Source organism: Camelus ferus, chromosome 22 (genome assembly GCF_009834535.1).
Source record: "Camelus ferus isolate YT-003-E chromosome 22, BCGSAC_Cfer_1.0, whole genome shotgun sequence".
Lineage (NCBI taxonomy): Eukaryota > Metazoa > Chordata > Mammalia > Artiodactyla > Camelidae > Camelus > Camelus ferus.
This window is the reverse complement of record NC_045717.1, coordinates 15,262,559-15,282,281: the sequence shown is the minus strand read 5'-3', so window position 1 is coordinate 15,282,281 and position 19,723 is coordinate 15,262,559. Positions and strand designations below refer to the sequence as shown.

At 53.1% G+C, this 19,723-nt stretch overlaps 1 protein-coding gene across 4 annotated transcripts in view; it reads right to left on the bottom strand.

The window, feature by feature from the left end:
- Positions 1-1,056: 1,056 nt before the first annotated feature.
- Positions 1,057-19,723, bottom strand: part of PBX4 (PBX homeobox 4) — a 37,619-nt gene continuing 18,952 nt past the window's right edge. For 2 of the 4 annotated variants that reach the window (XM_032465157.1, XM_032465158.1), the window contains 6 exons: positions 7,488-7,735; positions 7,021-7,211; positions 6,632-6,767; positions 3,289-3,445; positions 2,810-2,916; positions 1,057-1,740 (listed from right to left, as the gene is read on the bottom strand). In XM_032465157.1, coding sequence (XP_032321048.1) covers positions 1,654-1,740; positions 2,810-2,916; positions 3,289-3,445; positions 6,632-6,767; positions 7,021-7,211; positions 7,488-7,735 — 926 coding nt within the window. In that variant the 3' untranslated portion in view covers positions 1,057-1,653. Of the gene's footprint in view, positions 1,741-2,809; positions 2,917-3,288; positions 3,446-6,631; positions 7,212-7,487; positions 7,736-9,151; positions 9,252-19,723 lie in introns of those variants that run through there. The other 2 variants (XM_032465159.1, XM_032465160.1) reach the window with 2 other exon arrangements.

Sequence of the window (19,723 nt, the reverse complement as noted above, 5' to 3'; positions counted from 1 at the left end):
TTCCTGAAATTAAAACCCTCTTGGGGGGACGGTATAGCTCAAGTGTTAGAGCGCATGCTTAGCATGCACAAGGTCCTAGGTTCAATCCCCAGTACCTCCTCTAAAAATAAATACATAAACCTAATTACCCATACCCCCAACAAAACCAAACCAAATCAAACCAAACCAAAAAATCCTCCAAGACAAACAGCTAGAAGCTGGAGGCCAAGTGGACCAGCAGCTGCATACATGCCAAGGGCGCGAGTGAACAGGAGGCTCTTGGGACACCTGGGACCCATGAGTTGCTGCTTTGGCTGTTTCCCTTGGGACCGCCCCAGCATCATCATCTCCAGTACACACAGTCCATCTCCCCTCCAGTGGCTCTTAAAAGCCACAGAAACGGAGGACAGTGTGGTAACAGGCCAGGTGAGAGCAGCCAGCTGCTGCCCAGAGGCGGATGGGAGCCGCAGGGGCTGGAGTCCAGGGACCCAGCAGCGGGGCCGAGCTCCTCTGATCCCAGGAGACGACCACGCTCAGCCTTTCTGGGTGCAGGCCGGTCTTCCGTCATGCTGCATGGCTGTGACCTGGCAGACCCTCACTCCTGTGCCTCGTTTCCCCTCCGCAACCCTCACACTATCAGCACCACGGTGGTGGCACGCGCAGGGGTTGGAGGCAGGATGGAGGGATCTCTCAGGCCTGGGAGGCCTTGAGGCCAAGAACTGGGAGAACGGAGATGATTCAGCTGGCCGGGATCTGGGGGTGAGCTGGTGTGGAGGTGCACGGAGTCAGATTACTCTGTGTCCAGAGACCAAACACTCTGGGCAGAAGCTCTGATGCTGGTCAGGGTGGCAGCTGGCAGTGTGGGGTTAGGGCCGTGGTGACGCTGACAGGCCCCGAGCCGCCCTGAGCCCGGGCTTATTCAATTCTCCCAGCAGCCCAGCTCTACTGTCTTCATTCCTTACAAGGGGAGGTCCAACCTGAAGGCTGAAGCAGAGGAGGAACTGGGCGAGGGGACAGAGAGGGACACTGAGAGCCGAGCCTCGAGCCAGCAGGACTTCAAGAGTACAGGTGCGGGAAAGGTCTTGCGAAGTTTATTCTGTTCAATGACATTTCAGCTGAAAATGGTAGAACTTGTATTAACAGAAAAAAAGGAGGGGAGGGGTGCAAACCAAATCCCAGTAGAATTCTGAGCTTAGCACAGACTCAGGTCACAACCTTGTGAAATGACACAACAGAGGGAGTGTGGGAAGGCAGCGTCTGGGTGGGGAGGTGCAGGAAGGGACAAGTGAGCCAACAAAATCTCAACTCTCACAGTTGCGCCGCTGAGGCCCTGCGCCTGGCGGTCAGCCGTCACCAGGAACAAATCCGGGTGTGAATGACATCAAACTTAAAATCAGTCCAAAATTTAATGGGAGAATTTGTGCCAAGTCCTAGAGGAAACAACTCATAGTCTTAACCATAAAATTACTATTAAAAAAAGCCAAATGGAGTTAGGAGAAGGAGCAGTGTCTCCGCCCATTTCAAATCCCAGCTGACAAGCAGAAGATGGCATCATTGTCGCCTGCCACTGGCCCGGGAGCACCGTCTGGAGTCAGTCCTGGGTCTTCTGAGGTAATATGAAGGACAGAGAACCACGGCAGGTCACACCGTCCCCTTTTCTGCTTGTCCCAACATTTAATTAGATGCATCTGGGGTGACACTGCTGGGGTCTCCAACAAGTGAAGCGGTCGACCTTCGCTTCCCCCGCCAGCCGCCCCTGGCCTGAAAAGACAGAAACAGAGTCGGAGGAGGGCCAGGAGACTGACGACCCATCCCCGAGAAGGCTTAGAACGTGCTGAGAGCAGAGAAGAGGGGCCAGGAGACGGGGGAGGGACCAAGGGGTCAGTCCTGGGTCACAGCTGGCCTTGCACATGGCCGTGCTTCCTTGGCAGGACACTGGCCTCTGCAGGCAGGGATCTGGCAAGGGACTGATGTGGCACACACAGGGCCTGGAGCTGACTATGGTCCCCAAAACATCGTGGTGAGACTCGGTGAGTGGGAAGAGGCTCAGGAACCCGGCAGGACGCGGGTCTGGCTGGGTGGTCAGGAGGGCAGGGCCAGGGCCGCCGGGCATGGGGGCTCCGCCTGCAGTTGCAGGGACATATTTGGCACATGTGATCCTGAGATGTTTGTCCATAGGAGCCCCCAACCCACTGCCCATGGAAACCACCACTGACAATGGCTCTTCTCGGGCCGACTGCTCCAAGGCAAGTCCTGTTTGCAGCCCATGAGAGCAGGGCTGTTCCCCTTCCCAGCTCACACTCTAGGGGCAGCTCCTGAGCTGGCTGCTCAAGGCGCCTGGGCACCACACCCTCTGTGTGATCTTGAGAGCTCTGCTCTTCCTTAGGCCACAGCATGAACATGGTGGAGGGTCTGAGCCCAATGGGGCTGCACCTTCAGACAGTCAGGGCCTCGTCTGCCCACCCCTGGCCTCCCTGAGCAGTACAGACACCCTTGGGGAGGGAGGGATCCTTCCCAAAAGGCAAAGACCTCAGCGGCTGCCTCAAGTTATTGCGTCCTGAGGGGTGAAGGCACGGGGTCCTTGCCGAGCGGGCCCCACAGAGCAGTGCTCCCTGAGGGGGCTCCGCCGCCTGCATTCATCCCCAAGATGGACTGAGTGCCCCATGGGCTCACCTTGTTGCCAGGACCTTCAGGGGAGCCTGGGGAGACTGAGATGCGGCTGAGATGGCCAGTTTCAAGGACCGACCACCCACCTGGGTGGGCCCCAAGTGCGCCCTGTCACTGAGGCGGGGACGCCACAGGTGTCCTTGGGATTGTGCCCGAGACTCACCTGGGACAGAAGGCCGCCTACCCCAGGGGCGGGCCGGAGAGAGGCCAGTGTCTGCAGGGCGGTAAGTGCGCCCCCGGAGCTGGTCAGTGGAAAGGGACCAGAAGCACCTGGAAGGGATGGGAGAGATCAGGACAAATTGCCCTGGGGGCCACAACAACTCCTCAGGTGGGCTCTGCCAGCCCCCCAGCCAGGAAGGGGCCAGGAATGTGACGCCCATGGTCCCCCACCCCTCCCGCAGGCCTTTCCCTTCTCCTTGGTATTGAAGTTTCTGTCCCCACAGCACCCGCACAGCCCGCAGGGACGTGATCAGGATAATCACCCGTGGGAACAGGAACCCCACAGCATAAACAGAGGAAAGAGGTGTAGGCAGTGACCTGTCTGGAAGGGGCTGTGTGGCCCCCTCACTGCTTCCCCAAATGCAGCTCAGTGGGCCTGGCTGCGCGTGAGCGACTGTTGCTGGGCTGAGTGACCTCACTTACTGGAGCTGGGCATCGAGGGGCAGCTGGCCTGGCTCCCCAGGCCCCTGACTTTGGGGCTGTCCACTGCCGTCTTAGCTGTGTAAATGGTAGCCTCTTCTTGAAACTTCCCCATGTTCTTTTTATATCGGATTCTTTTGTTGCCAAACCAGTTGGAGACCTATGGACACACAGAGACAGAAGTCACTGGACGAGCTGACCTAGTGATGAGACACGATGTGGATGCACTTGAGGCTTCCACCGCCCAGGGGGAACACTGCTGAGGGAGACTGTGTGGCCCTGGGGTCGGGTGAGAGGATGGGACTGAGAAAGAAGGTGGCGCGCTGATGGAATCGTGGGCTCAGAGAAATGCTTGCAGTGGGCTGGGGACACCCCGGAGCTGGTGTGACTTGTAGGAGCCGGAGGAGACACACTGCCTGAGAACCAGATGCTGCTGGAACCTGGGCCCAGGGAGGAGCTGGAGGGAATACAGGCGTGTGGGGGACACGCTCGGATAGATGAGTGTGCGCTCACTGCAGGGACAGGAACAGACTGAATTCTGGATTCCTCCTGAGGCAAAGTAAGTGCCCGAGAGACACACATTAGCAACCCCATTTCTGGGAATTCAGCTTAAGCAAAGGATACAGCTGAATCCAAAACTTATCAAAGGACAAGGACCATCTGACAGGGCAGGGGAAGGTGCTGAGCACTGAACCGAGCCCCTGTGTTTGGTCCTCAAAGCCAGCTGGGAGGCAGCTGCAGGGACACACAGCCCCCCATCCAGTGAGCAAGGAGCTCGCCCAGAGCCAAGCGGGTCCGAGCCCTGCTCTGACTCCACACCTGCACCGAGACCTCCAGTGCAGGGCTTCTCCCTGCGGGTCACTCTCTGGGGTGGGGGGCTGCTGGGGAGCTCCTTGCTAAGGGTGCGGAGCAGCATCCCTGGCTTCCACCCACCAGATGCCAGTAGCGCCCTCACGTCCCCCAAGAATCGTGACAAGGCAAGCGTTCCCTGGGGGCAGAATCGGCTGGGTGAGACCCTGGGCAGTGCCCTCCTATGAGCATGGAGATGTGCAGCCTCCCAAAGTCAGGCACCTGGCCCTGCGGTGAGATGAGTGTGCATTTTAATAAACAGAAATAAACAGCTCAGTTACAGCCACAGGACTGTCGATGACCTTTTCTCCTTTAAAAATGAGTTTCTTTAACGTCCCGCCATAATCCTCTCAGTGTCAACCACGAAAAGGAAAAGCCCCGGTGTGCGCTCCCTGCTCCACGCCTCGGCGTCCCTTCCCTCCCGCCCCGGGTGTGAGGGCAACTTTCCTTAACCAAGCCAGGTAAGCACTTGGCTCCCACTTGTCTCTGAGGAACGTGCTGACAAGTCTTCGTGGAACTAAGTTTGCAGAAGAATGGCAGCGAGCAGTGTTCCATGTTGAATTCAAGTGGGGTTTTAGAGGAACCAAGGACAAACTTCCCATATGGGTGAGGGAGGGCGGCCACGGGGGATGTGGTCCGGGCCAGGTCTGCCCTCTCCATGGGGCATGTCCCAGCACCGGCACCTCATACAGGACTGGGATGGCCTCTCCGCCAGCTGTAGCTCCGAGCCACCAGCCACTCCCTCTCCGGTCCCTCTGGCCCCTTTGGCTGAGCCAGCTGAAGACGTCTGAGTTTGCTCCCATCACTGCGTGCTTAGGCTCAGCTCTCCTGCCCTTTTCCCCCTCAGGCCTCCTTAGCCTGGAGCTGCACTGATTCTGTCCTGAAAACGTCTGTGGCCCCATCTCCAACACCCTCTGCCCTTACGGTGCTCTCCCTCCCCACTACCTTCTCAGGTGAACCTCACAGCCTGCACAACATCCTACCATGAATTCGGGGCCCTCTCTCCGCAGACTGTCAGCTATTTTGCGCTGGCAGACCCACCAAAGTGGGGTGGGGATCTGAGCGTAGAATTCTGCTGCTGGTGGGTTGTGGGTGGAGGTCTCTGGTGAGTGGGAGCCCCTGCAATGTGGCTGGTGCTTTTCAAACTTTTGTCTGCAATGAACCCTCTCCTCAGATGAAGTCTAGACACAAGACCCATCTGCTCTCAGGAGGCGGCAGGCCCTGAAGTGAATCTGGCCATTTTCAGACAACTGCTCGTGGTGGGAACAAGCTTCCTTCAGCTCTCGGAGCCCCAGAGGTGCAGCCCTCCCTGCAGCTCCGGCCAAGGTGCTGAGGTCACCACTGCAGTCCTCGGGTGAGTGAGGTCCGATGTAACTGGGACACCTGTGAGGCTTTGCTGTCTGCATGACCCTGCGGGGCTCCCGAGTGCCCTTGTCCCCAGGTCACTGCTGGACTTGGCACAGACGGGGCAGAGGGTGCTGGCTGACGGCACAGGCTCTGGAGGCAGTCGGACAGGGCTGGAAACTCAGCCCCTCCAACTGCACAGCAGAAGGAGGTGGCTGCCTCCAGGTGGGTGGTGACATTCAGTGAGCCAGCGCATGCTCCAGCCCTCCCTGCCACCAGAGGGGGTGCTGCACACCTGGCCCCCACTCTGCCCATTCCCGCTGCCCTGTGGGTGTTGCCTGGTCCTGCCTCTCACTTGCGGGCTGCCTGAGCTTACCATTCTCACTTTAAAACCTTATGAAAGGTTTCCTGGACTCTTGCCTTAGCTCTGCATCCCTCACCCCAGTTCCAGTGAGAAGGGAGGCAATCCAGATGACCAAGGTTGCCCGAGGCTGTCCAAGGTTGTCCGGGTTCCTTCTCCAATCTGCACCACCATTCCCCAACTGGAGCCAGATGTCACCTGCCCTGCATGTCCCAGCATGGGCACCTTGTACAGGAGTGGGATGGCCTCTCCACCAGCTGTAGCTCCGAGCCACCGGCCATTCCCTCTGGTCTCTAGGGAGACTAGCTGAGTAACAAGCAGGCGATGCACACGCCTGAACTTACCCCAGTATAACTGAATTGGTACTTGAGCGCGAGAGCTGGTCTATCACTTTAAGTCCTGATTTTGCTCCAAGTTTTTTTCCTTCTCCCAAGTTTATACCCGATCCCTCTTATGCAACACAGCGCACCCTCAGATGCAAGAATGATAGTAAATCCTAAAGACCACAATTCACTGAGTACCAGATGCCACACTCGGTGGTGTCACCTCAGGGACCTCACAGTCCACGCTCATAGCTTCTGGGAGTCCCTTCACCTGGTGGGCGTGGCTTCCTGTCTGAGACCCACATTCATACAATAGACCCAGGATCTGGGCGCAGCCAGGCGACTCCAAGCCTGGACACCGGGCTCCAGCTCCACACATTTTATGAACTTTCCCTGAGTGTCCTCCTCACTGGGCTGAACCCTCCTTCCCTTCCATGTTCAGGGAGGCGGGGCAGGAAAGGACTGTCACCTGGGAGACCGTGATGCCACCCTTCCTGGCCAGCTCCTCTTTTGCTTCTTCGCTGGGGTAAGGATTGCTCAAATGGGAGTAAAAATACTCATTCAGCACTTCCGTGGCTTGCTTGCTGAAATTCTGCCGCTTACGCCTGCAAAGACAGAGCCTCAGCCGGTGTTCAGACACTGGGCCGCCAGTAGCATCCCTGACCCCCAGAGGTGGTAACAGCAGTGGTCAGCGCTTCAGCCATCTCCCAAGGCTGTGTGAGGGGCTACACCCGCAGCTGCGGCCAGAGCCCCTGGACAGGCTCGGAGGCCCCCCCTGACCGTAAACCCAGGTCAGCACCGACTTGGTTCCTCTTCCTAAGAGCCAACCCTGCAGTCGTGGGTGGGGTGGGGCCTGACCTGGCATCCAGGAGCCTGGAGCGCAGGGTCATCACGGCCTCGCAGGTGCTCTGCTTCAGCTGCATCTGGATGCTGCTGAACTTGCCGTGGATGACCCCTACCATGCGCTCGATCTCCTTGGGCGAGATGGGCCTGATCCTGCTCTGCTCCCGGAGAAGGTTGGTGACGTGCGTGGTGAACTCCCGGCAGGCCTGGGGTGGGGACACACATGCCAGCCAGTGACTACACAGCAGGCTGGCCCAGGGCTCTGTGTGGGACCAGCTCCCCGCCGCCCGCGACTCCCACACAGGCTGGCTACTGAGAAGTGAAGGCAAAGGGCTTCCAGTAAAATTGGCCACCTTTGCTATGAGACCAAGTGTGTGGACTGCCCGGTCTGCGCCACAGAAGGAAGGCGGTTTAGTGCTCCACGTTTTGCTTTGACAAATGCGCATTCACATGACAGAAACTCTTCCATGCAGAAAGATCACCTGTTCATATTTCTCTAGCTCAGAGTGGTAAATCTGTCGGATCTGGGACAGCTTGGCCCTGTAGTCAGAGTGCTCAAGGCCATTGTCATTTGGACAGCCACCTGGTGTTGCTGTGCTGGCCGCCGCCGCTGCTGCTCCTCTTCCTTGCTTCCCCGGCCTGCACACGCCCTCGGCCAACAGCATGTTATCCAGCCTCATGAGCTGATCGTCGGGGGGGCCCTCCTCCTGAATGCCACGAATGCTCAACACTGGATAAGAGAGAGGGGACCGAATCAGTGTCTGCTGTTGGAGCGGAAACAGCCACGGCAGAACATTAGCAGCCGCACTGCGTCTGAAAGAAAGTCTTTGTTTTATCTGGTAACAGACACTGTGAGGAGGCGCGTTCCAGATGCTCACACTAGCACAGGCAGGGGTACAAAGAAAGGTGCTGGCAGCCTGGTGTCAGACAAAGCTGTGCTAATGTGTGTCTGAGACTGAGTCCCCCCGACAGAAACTGATTTCTGTCACTGAGTTTTCAATCGATCCCCCTATCCAAAACTTTATCCCCTTTCTTGTCCCCTCTGACCTCAATCCTGTGCTCACTGAACATTAACCAACCACTCAGATGAGTAGGATTGCAATTGTTGATCACGTTGTTAATGTACTAAAATTGCTATTTAGATGTTGTCATTAATGTACAAACCCAGGTTGTTTCTCCAGGGCAAGATGAGCTAACAGACCCCCAAGCCATGGACGACCTGGCCAGAGAATCATAAACCAGAGACATTCTGATTCTCGAAACTGCTATTAAGAAATGTCACAACACGATTAATTCCAGCCTCTTTGCTCCTTCCCTTAAAAGAACTCCTCACTCCAAGACCAAAGTGGAGTGGATCTGAGGCTGGTCTTCTACTCCCTTGCCTGGAGCCTGTACTTTCCTTCACCACAACCCGGTGTCATTAGAATGACTACTGCGTATCGGGCAAGTGGACCTGAGTTCGATTCAGTAACAAGTCTGTTGTGTCCGTTTGTGTCTATTGTGTGTGTGTTGCGGGGAGGGTTTGTTGCTTTAGAGTCAGAGAGGAAAAGCCTGACCCAGAGGTGCCAGAAAAGATGAACTGAGAGATTTCAAGCAGAGAAACAAGACAATTGGCTTTGCAACTTGAAAAAGCTGTCACACCGGGCTGAATGGGCTTGGGAGGCAGTAGGGGGAGCTGCCGCCATCCAAGGGGATACAGGTCAGCTTTGGGGTGGTCAAAGAGAGAGGCCCCGGAATCCATGGCCCGGGGATGTGGGCGTGCGTGAGAGAAAGGAAGAGGCTGGGTGACCCCCACATTTGCCTTGGAAGGCGCCACTTTCTCCCAGGTGCAGCACACAGAGCAGCAGGCGAACAGGTGGAAAGACGGGTCAGCCTTGCCCCTGACCCAGCTAAGCACAGATGTCTGGGTGGCTGAGAAGCAGCTGCTTCCTGGGAGCCGGGGCTGAGCTGACCAGTTGGGGTGGGAGACCGGTATACATGAGTCATCGGCATGAAATGTGTGTTGGGAAATCTGTAAGTGTCCACCTGTACATGCAGCCACACCTACGAGAAGAAGCCACGCCCCCACCCCACCCCCACCCCCACCCCGGGGCTGGAAAACCAACATTTAAAGGACAGGCAAGGGAGGAGACAGGAAGAGAATTACCAGGTAGGGTGAGGAAAAACCAGAAGTAGTCACAGAAGGGTGAAAGCATGGGCTTGGTCATCAGGGGAGCGCCGTTAACTTCTGCAAAAGCAGCCGCAGGGTACGGTGGCGCAGGACCTGACTGGCTAGTTCCAGGGCAGCGTGAGAAGCAGGCAGGGCGGGAAGAGGCTGCTGCAGGGGTTACAGAATGAGGCTCAGGTCAGAGGAGGGCGGTCCTGCAGGATCTGTGCTCTGTTTGCTTCCTCGGGAACGGAAGAAATATTTACGGCTCCAGAGAAATGAAGGCTAGGGGGCAGTTCCTGAGGGGATGGAAGGCAGGGAACAGGGAAGGAGGTTATGGTATATGATATCCATTTAGTTCTGACTTTCTAGAAAAACAAGGTTTAAACTGTTTCCTTGGAAACAGGCTCTCAATACTAACTACAGCTCCTAAGTGACTTAAGTGTTCAACTAAAATTTGAATGTAATCCTTTCATATCCATATTAATTATTTGTCCCTTTCTTGTTTCCTATGTAACAGACTAACCTTCTCTGTCAAAAATTCACAAGTGAAAACTGAGGGAGCTCAAGAGATCCTTGCAGGAATTTCCTATGAGACGAGGGACCTTCACCTCACACGCAGGGATCCCCAACTCACCCAAAGGAAGCCTTGCAACCTACTCAGTCCCGCGGGGTTATGATGGGGCTCTTTTTGAAATAACAGAAGGAAAAGTGCCCCTTTATTGGTTGCTAACCTTCCAGCTCACAGACCCAATTCTCTACTGACCTCACTTGGCCTCCGAGAAGCACCGGATATAAATGCTGGGCACTCCTGGGCAGAGAGAACCTGCACTGCCTGACCCTTATAAATAAGGCCCACACACTCCTAACCATTCCTAACCAGAGTAATAGTGGACGGCCTCCTCCTTCAATCCCTCTGTTTTCTTTTTTATTTATTGAAGTATAGTTAGTTACAAGGTGTCAATCTCTGGTGTACAGCATACTGTTTCAGTCATACATGTAAATACATATATTAGTCCGTCTGTTTTCAAATCCTATTGATTCTCCCTCCACGATCAACCCACCACCTGCCCCCCACCCCTCCTTAACACCATTCCTGGAAGCCCGCTGTGCTGACCCCTGTCCTGCCCTCGGTGACCTGTGAGGAAACCCTTCCCCTCTGCTCCATCGCGCACACCCAGCTACCTTCAAATGCTGTGTTGATTGAGCTGGTCTGTTGTTTAAAGACTTCAACCAGTCCCTGCATCCACAGTTAAAGCCTAGACTCTGACCCGTGGCACTCAGGGGCTTTCCTGACATCTTTCCAAGTCCCTCTTCATTAATTTTCTCTCTGCTGGGCCCTCCATGGTCCTCCACGGCACAGACACTCTGTGATTGTCTCAGGTTTACCCAGGAGCTCCTCCCGAGGGCCCATGGTCCCGGCCAGGGCTCAGGAGTGGCCTGAGAGGGACAAAGAGGACCTCGTCCCTCCCCAGAGGTCCCTCATCACACCCTGACTCCTGGGGCTGGAGAGGAACATCCTTATTACATTACAGCTTCCTTATTACAATGAGGGGCAGGAGTGGTTCAGGCTGGAACATGCGGCTGAATGAAGGGGTGTATGTGGGCACATGCATGTCTGTGTGTGTGTGTGTGTGCGCGCGCACATGGGAGTGTGGGTTCACGCGAGGGCAAGTATGTATCTGCGTGTGCGTGTGTGACTCTGGGCTGCTGAGGGGCACGTGGCAATCTTTCTCCTGTTCTTTTATTTATCCAACAGCAAGCATCTGGGAGCCCATCACAAACCAGGTACCCAACCAGGTGCTGGAGAGTTTAAAAAACACAGTAAAAAACCCTGGAACTTACTGTTCTCCAATGAAAGCTCTTAAATTACAAAGGTAAGCCACACGGATATATTGTACAACACAGGGAATATAGCTAATATTTTATAATACCTATAAATGGAGTTTAACCTTTAAAAATTGTGAATCACTACATTAGATGCCTGTAACTTACATAATATTATGCATCAACTATACTGCAATTAAAAAAATTACAAAGGGAACACCCCAGCCTTTTCTCATATATCTTTATAGGGTATGCATTGGTGTGGCCTTTTTTGGAGGGAGCTTTGAAATGCTGATTAACACTGAAAAAGCACATATCCTTTGTTTTTAAAAAAATATTTTAGAAGTATTTTATTTATTATTGTATTATTTTTTAATTTTTAGTTTTTTGGGAGGAGGTCATTAGGTTTATTTATTTTTAGAGGAGGTACTAGGGATCGAACCCAGGACCTCGTGCATGCTAAGCATGTGCTCTACCACTTGAGCTCTACCCTCCCCACAGCACTTATCCTTTGGTCTTCAGATTCCTGTTCTGAAAACGTATCCTACAGTAACACTGACATCAGGAGATGCTGTGTTTACGGGACACACACACATGACTACATCGTAACTGTGAGAAACCAAGGCCACCCGGAAACCCGTGAATGAGGAGACAGTCTGGCTGTCACACCCCAGGCCTGTGGTGCTAACAGTGCATATGTTATGACAGGCATTCACACACTACAGCTTTACTTCTTCAAGGCTGTACATTTTTGCAAATGTATGTGTATAAAGAGAAGCAAAACCTAAAAAAGCAAGTTACCCTGTGCCTCAGTCCCCTGCACCAGTCCCAGCTGTGGACACAGCCGTGCCAAGAGCTTTTCCTCTCTGTCAGAGGCCCCTCGCAAGCCCTGTGTCTCCCTCAGCGCCACGTATCTGCCTCCCAGCACACGATCCCTGGCCTGATTATGGTCACTAGACACACATTACCGCCAATTACAACAAGCTCATTTCCGGTAGACTGTTCCAGAGCGCCCCAGCCATGCTCCCCAGCTCCCTCAGGGCCCTTGACTGGCGGGCAGGAGGCTTTGGAGACCGGGAGCTCAGCTCAGGGACACTGTCAGTTGGGGGCGCTTGGAAGAGGAGGTGGGATCAGGAACAAAGGCGCTCCCTGCCAAACCACCAACGTTCCTTCTGTCTCCAATTTACAGTGGGTGTGAAAACGCCAGTAAACCAAACAATGAAGTAAAATAGAATGATAAATCTCAACACATTATATTTTTTTGGAAGAAACAACATGGAACTGCTATGGACTGAATCGTGTCCCCCCAAATTCACACATGGAACCCCCAATGTATGTATGGAATAGAATCCATGAGGAGGTAATTAAGGTCAAGTGAGGTCATAAGTGTGGGGCCCTAATCCATAGAAGGGCTGTGGCCTTTTAAGAAGAGCAACGGGGGCCTCTTCCCCATCCCACCCACCTGTGAGAACACAGTGAGAAGGCACCAAGGCACCGGTCTGCAAGCTGGGAAGAGAGCCCTTTCCAGGAACTGAATCAGCCCTAGACAATAGCAAACCAATGAGCAGCTGTGTTCCAATAAAACTTCATTGACCAATACTGTAGTCTGCGACCCTTCTCCACAGAATGTGTCACAGAGCCTAACACGTGTCTGAGGAAGAACGTACGTACGTGCATGCAGGCCCAGGTAGGCCGACACCGCCCCACCCCTGCCTTCAGGTCCCCCCTTTCCTTGGAGGACCCTCTTGAGCTTTCCCCTTCAAGAAGAACTCCCCTTGAGTTCTTCTCTGGGTGCAGCACAAAGGATGAGATTTTAGCTCGTTTAGTTCAGTCCTAATCCAGGACGCCTTGAAAGGTGGTGTCTGGTTTGCCCTCTGTCTATGGAAAGGCCAACACGGACACAGAGGCTGCATGCAGGAACCTTCACGGCAACGTGACCGAGTAATTTTATGTTTATTGACTCTAATGGGGCTCTGGGGCTTATTCTTCTGCATGCCCTAACTTCTCTAAGAGGAACTGTCCCAGGGACTGATGTTAAGCAGGCTCTAGGTGACAGCAACAAGGAGCATCTTCTGTTAAGAAAGGTTAGTCACTTTCGTTTACTGGAAGCTACTGTGTGCCAAGCCAGTAACAGGGCTGGGACACACCGCAGGCACGCCTGTGCTTTTGTGGGCCAGCATTCCAGGGAGGGATCAGAAAACAAACCAGAAACAAAGGCACAAGACGGTTTCAGTGGATGGTTAAGCCCTAAGAGGAAGCCTGGATAGAGGCTGCAAGAAGGTGCTGCTTCACAGGCATCTGTGTCCGAAGGCCTTAAGCTGTGGGCTCGCTCTTCATCAGAGACCGGCCCCAGCTGAAACCCTTCAGTCCTTAAGTCGTCTTCATAACAGCCTTATAGAGACAGAATTCACATGACATACAGTTCACCCCGTTTACAGTGAATAATTCAGTGATTTTTAGTATATTCACCAGGTTGTGCAACCACCACCTAACTTTTTCTCCACCCCAAAAAGAGACCCCGTCCCCATTAGCAGCCACCCCCCCGCCCCGCCCCCAGCCCCTGGCAACCACTAATCTCTTTCTACCTCTCCTGCACATTTCACATAAATGGAACCACATACTATTGTGGCCTTTTGTGTCTGGTTTCTTTCACTCTGCATAAAGCTTTTAAGACTCATCCATGTTATAACCTCTGTCAGAAAAGTTCATTCCTTTTTATGGCTGGACAACATTCCACTGCAGAGAGGGACCACGTTTTCTTTCTTTAGTCGTCCTCATGGACGCTGGATTTTTTCCATAGTCTTTGATTTGTATATTTGTCTATACTCATCCATGTCTGTACAGCGGAAATTTCCCAGTGATGGAACATTCCAGATCTGCACTAGTATGGGAGCCACCAGCTACACATGGCTACCAAGCACTCAAAATGTGGCCAGTGTGGCTGAAGAATGCCTTATTTAGTTATGCTTGATTTTAATTAGCTCACATGTAAGTCACCCCAGAGGGATGGACCACAGCTCTAAACTCAATTCACAAGTCACCCTGCGACTGGAGGGCTGGGAAAGAACACTCCAAGCAACCTGAGAAATGACCCCCCAGCTCCAGGAGGTCTGTTCCCCGCACGGCCATAACGGAATACTGCACGTGGGTCTCAGCCCCCGGTCCAGCCACTCACAGAGGGGAGGAAGTCACACACTGGCCTGAAGGGCAGGGGCTGGGACAGACCCGACCAGAAGGCTGAAGCTATCCATAACGATGTTACGACTGCAACAGGCCTGAAAAGGAGAGCTGCACCAGTTCCAGGTGGCTGATGAGGAAGGGAAACAAAGGTGAAAAACTGCTGGATTACCTACGCCTGACAGCTCCCAGCCAGGCCCAGGAACGGTGGTGAGGAAATACGAGGGTGTTCCCTCGCGTGATGAGTTATTTACATCTACTCTGACAGGCCGCTGCCTGTGCTCCCGCAGCACAGAGAGTTCCTTGGCCCGAGAGCAAGGCTGGCGGAGCCGGCACTTCTCGTTCCTCAGAGACACAGCGAACCCGGAACCAATCAAACAGAGGCACAGATGTGCAGCTGAGACCAGCACAGGGGACAGTGACAGTTCAGAGAAGACAGAGCAGGCCCGTTTGTGCGAACTGCCCTGGATGCCGGGCAGCTCTTCACGGGGCTTGAAGCCACCTGCTCATCTGCAATCCAAGATCCAAAGGTTTTTACATAAGTTGGCACTCAAGTTCATTTGGAGGCAAAGCCTGACCCCACGCCGGTATGCGAGGCCCCACGCTGTTGTGCGAGGCGCCACACCAGTGTGCGAGGCTGTTCCTGCTCACATGCCAGAGGTCACTGCGCGAGTGCAGGCTCTGCCTCAGTCCTCGACAACACGATGGGCCTAAAATCCAAACAACACTGTGAATTCTGTGGGGCACCCAGCCCTGAGGGTTTCAAGAAAGGGATTGGGCTGGTTTTTGGTCCTCCCAGCTAAATTCAAAGCTCTCCAAAAATGGCTTATTTGTCCTCCTCAGGCCAGCTCCTCCAGATACCGTGGGAAGGATTTGGGAGCGGAGTGGACCCCTAGGGCTTCCTTGGCCAGCAGAGACTGCCGCAGGCAGGACCCCCTGAACGCGGCATAGAGGACACAGGTGGAGCCTGTACGCTGACCCTGGAAGATGCGCCTGCATCTCTCCTACAGGTCAGAGGAGGCATCAGAAGGCAATTCTTGGAACTCATAAGGTAGCGCTTCCAGGAACATCCACTAACACTGGGTTTACATGGAGGATGGCTTTCTTTTTACCATGATATGAACTATAAGCCTTGTGTTCATAGTCGGGCCCTAGACACACAATCTTCCTGAATCCTGTAGATGTACAGAATAAAAAGGATTTCACCTTTTCACCATTAATAGGTATCAGTCACCAGAAACAGTTCTTCATTCAACAAAAATATAACAAAAATATAAAGTCCATACACTGTGTGCCAAGTACCAGGGCACTCCCAGGACATAGCGCGTCCTAGACCCTGCACTTACAACCAAGGCTGTCGCCCTAGAATCATACCCCTGCCCCTGGCCTCAAATGGAAACCAACTGCTCTTATCTAAGTTTCAGGAGAAAGCTGCAAATAGGGAAAAAAGAAAAAAGAACTGGTTAGAACAAACTAGGCCCACGATGGTGGAAGATCTGCCTTCCAGTGGAACTTGGGCCTCATTACACGCTCCTATAATACACCGGCATGCTCAGTGACATCTCCAGCCCCAAGACAGCTGACAAGGGGAAAAGCCCATACAAGGACTGAAAAGGAGAGCTGCACCAGTTCCAGGTCCAGACCACACCCTTGTTCTCAGGACACTCGTGGATGTTCCTCCCACTCTCTCCAATTCTCCCCTTTTACCTTGACCCTCCTCTATATTTGGTGTCTCTGCCTGATTTGGGTTGAGAAGTCGATTTGCAAACTAGGTTCCCGCTTCTCCATTCTTTGGCCATTGAGCAAAAGCCTGTGCTGTTCCAGTCTCAGCACTGGTTTCAGTGTTGGCTGCACAAATCTGATCAGAAAAAGAACCTCCCTGTCTCAACCTGGGCTGGGAGCATGGTGGGGGAGGTCCAGTCAATGAATGGGGTAACACACTCACTGGAGGAGACAGGTGGCAGAGGCCAGGAGCCACCGCGGATGCAGTGAGAGCAGCGGATGCACAGACAGCACCTGGACCTGTGGGTGCAGGGTTCCCTCCCTGAGCCAGGGCAGGGTGCAGAGGTAGCACGCAGCCTGGCTGTGGGTTACTGAGGTGCAACCCTGTCTCTCTGAAGCTTCACTCTGCTCATTTGTAAAGTAAGTGTCTGCCCTGAGGCTGTTGGAAGTTTGGGATAATGATGCCGGGAAGCTGGGAGCTGTCTGACTGTGGCCCATGCTCCACTGATGTCCACTGGGCTTTAAAAGCTCTGCGCAGATTTGGTTTTTTCCCTGAAGGCTTGCCGCAGACTTTAGCCAGAGGGGAATGTGAGATATGTAGGTTAAGTCAAGAAGCAGATGTGCCATCTCCCCACGTGGGCGCGCCAGGAGGCCCAGCCCGCAGGGTCGCTCATCGGGCACTGGCCGGGGAGAACCAGGGTCCAGGATCAGGGCCCTGAATAGTTTTCTTCAGGCCAAGACTTGGTCATCCCTGGTCCTGGGGTTGGGGGAAGCTGAGGCAGAACTGAGATCTCACTTACTTTCCTGCTACTGGTGGCCCATCCTGAGACTGGAAAAATGTGGAAACCCAGTGCTCCCGAGACTGCACTTCCTACTGGCATGAGAAGTCCCCTGGCCACACTGAACTTGACATTTAGGCAGCTGTAAGCAGCTGTGACGGCTTGCACTTTTCAAGGCTGAGCGGTGCTGCCCCACCTGTGCTGTGATGCCCCAAAATGTACCAGGCACCCCAATGTTTGAGCCTCTCAGTGGAAAGGAAGCATGGTTTTCTGAAGAAATGCTCAGATCTGATGTATGGCTCATGCTCTGAGCCCACAGCCGCCGTGGGACTCAGCCTGGGTGGAGTCAGAAGCCCCTGAGTGTGGCCCTCGCAGGCTGGGAAGATGGGACAGGTCAACGGCGTGGGCAAAAATGGACACCTGAGCCTGTCCTGCTGGCAGAAGGTATCAATCCTTTCTTTTTGCCTGAAACCGCTGAGTTTGAAGCTGGCTGATGGCTGCAGTCACAAATACACGTCCAGAGTCAGATGGAGCAGACAGGAGGCGCGCCCAGACAGCACACCCACAGCTCTCAGGAACCGGTTTCCTGTTCACTCTCAGCATTTCATTGATGGGAAGAAGGTCGCCGAGAACTACAGCTTCCGGAGACGACAGCCGATTAAAGTACTTTTAAAAATTGCTTTTTATTACTACTAAATTCTGTATTTTGCACAGATGAGTTGTCAATAAAAATCTCAGGGGCCCACACATCCAAGGAGCTCTGATGATAGTCAACTTCTGGGGGCAGCGAGGAGGCCCCTAAAGGGCTGTTTTCCCCTGGGGGTATGGGGGCTGGGAGGAGGACAACACCTCATAGAGAGGGGCACCACCGGATTTTTATGAGGGTGATCAACACCACACAATTCAATGGTGCTGGGGCACTTGGCTGTAGCCAGTGTCTCCAGGGCTGGACACACAGTGGCGTGTCCCCTGTAGGCAGTTTCCTTCAGCCCAGAGGATTCTCGGGTTTTGTGGCTCCTGAAGTTGCAGGAATGCTGCTTATCTGGTTCAGACAGAGCATAAAGGGAGTGCGGTGAGGGGTTGAGGGCAAGCTTGGTTAAACCCCAAAAAGCCCAGCCTTTGTTTACTGGAAGCTAGAATATGTGCTCCTTGTCATTTAAATAAGCAACAGACAACACAGGCCATTAGACTTTCAAGCAGCTGTGACAGGTGCCTGAGCAGGAGCTTAGCTTGGGACGCTCCAGCCCGACAGGGCAAGGGGCGTTGCGGAGGAGGGCGATGGGGCTCTGGGTGTTGGAGCCTAAGAAAGGCGAGCAGGGCAACATGTGTGAGCTGTCCACAGCGGCGAGCTTGCGGGGGACCCGGGTCAGGGGCTGAAGCAGTGAAAAGGGACCCATGTGGTGGAGGAGGATCCGGCACATGACGGGGGAGGGAACAACTGGTTAAATAAGTAAAAGAACTGAGGATAATGAGGACAGGGTTCTTACTGTCAGAGGAAGGAGTTTACAGATCCGGAAAGAGAGAAAAACAGAATGAACCCTCTGGTATTGAATAAGAATTAAAGGTACTGAAATGAACTCATGGTTTTCAACATATGCAGAAAAATATAGATGAGAATGTGTGCGTGTGCAGATATATGTATCACCCACAAATACTCCTTAGCTCTGTGCCCTGAGAGTGACCAGAGCAGTAACACCTCAACAGCAGTGAGCACTCCCAGGGCCAAGGTCCACTCTAAAGGAAGCCAGGGTTCCTGGGGAAACGGCCGATTCTGGCTGGGGCAAGGAGGGAAGAAGATGAGCCTGGAACATGTTCTGGCAGCGAGGAATAGTCCTCAAAGGCTGATGGAGACACGTCAGAAGGGCACAAAGCCAGCTTGAAGGGGCTTGCACTAGACGAATCTGGGACGGCCTGAGCATCAACACGAGTGAGGATAGTAACTGTGATAAGGCTCCATGAATCTACACTGATACAAGATACAAAAGTGAAAAAAATGGGAAATTTAATGAGGGATAGTCTCAGGGTACCTTCCACAGAATCCTCATTACAAAGGGGAAAGGAGCAACTGTGAAAAGGAGTCATCTGGCAGACACCCTCTCACTGGAGTGATCAAAGTCAATGTGACCAACAGGGACAGAGCAAACGTGGGCACCACTGACCAGCCGCTGCGTGAGAAGAGGCGTCGCCTCATTTTGAGGATGTGCAGTGGAAATCTAATCACGAGGAGACACCAGATAAACCCCAAAGGTGGGGCCTGCCTGTGATCTTCCTGACGGTCAAGGTCATGGAAGTCAAGGAAAGATGGGGGCTTTGTCACAAATGGAACAAGACAGAAGAGATGTGATAATTAAATTCAACTTGAGATGTTGCCCTGCGTCCTTTTCAAGGATGCTATTGGGACAACTGGCAGAGCTTGAGGATTCCCGGTGGTGGGTGTCAGTGTTCCTTTCCTGACTGTGACAGTTGTCTTGTGGGGAAACAGGACAATGTCCTTGTCTGTTGGAAACACGCTCAAGTGTGCAGGGGTCATGGGGAATTGTGGCAGCAACTCACTCCCCAATGAAAAGTTCAGGGAGAAAATGTATTACCACTATTCTTGGAACATTTATGTAAATCTGTAGTTGTTTCAAAGTAAAAAGTTAAACACATTCACCTACTACTGTGGAAACAAACGAATATATGCTTCTTCTTTTAAAAGGAAACTAAGAAATATGAATCTCCCTTCAAAGAAAGGAATTGACTTTTAGTTAAAGAAAACTATGAAGCAAATCACTTGACACTTAAACTATTTTGTTTATTCAAGCAGCAAATAGACTCTACCTGTGTAATATGCAGTGGTCCTCAAGTCAGGGCGTTGCTACCTTCTAATCTACATTTGGAAATTTACCTGGGGACATTTTTGGTTGTCACAGTGACTGGGGTGTGTCACTTAAATTTTGTGGGTGGGGTCCAGAAATTATAAATGTTATAATGTGCTTTATAGTTTAGACAGAAATTATAGAAACATAGTATTATTAGTATATTATACTGTATTGTGCTATATAAAATACACAAGATAAAGGAGAGT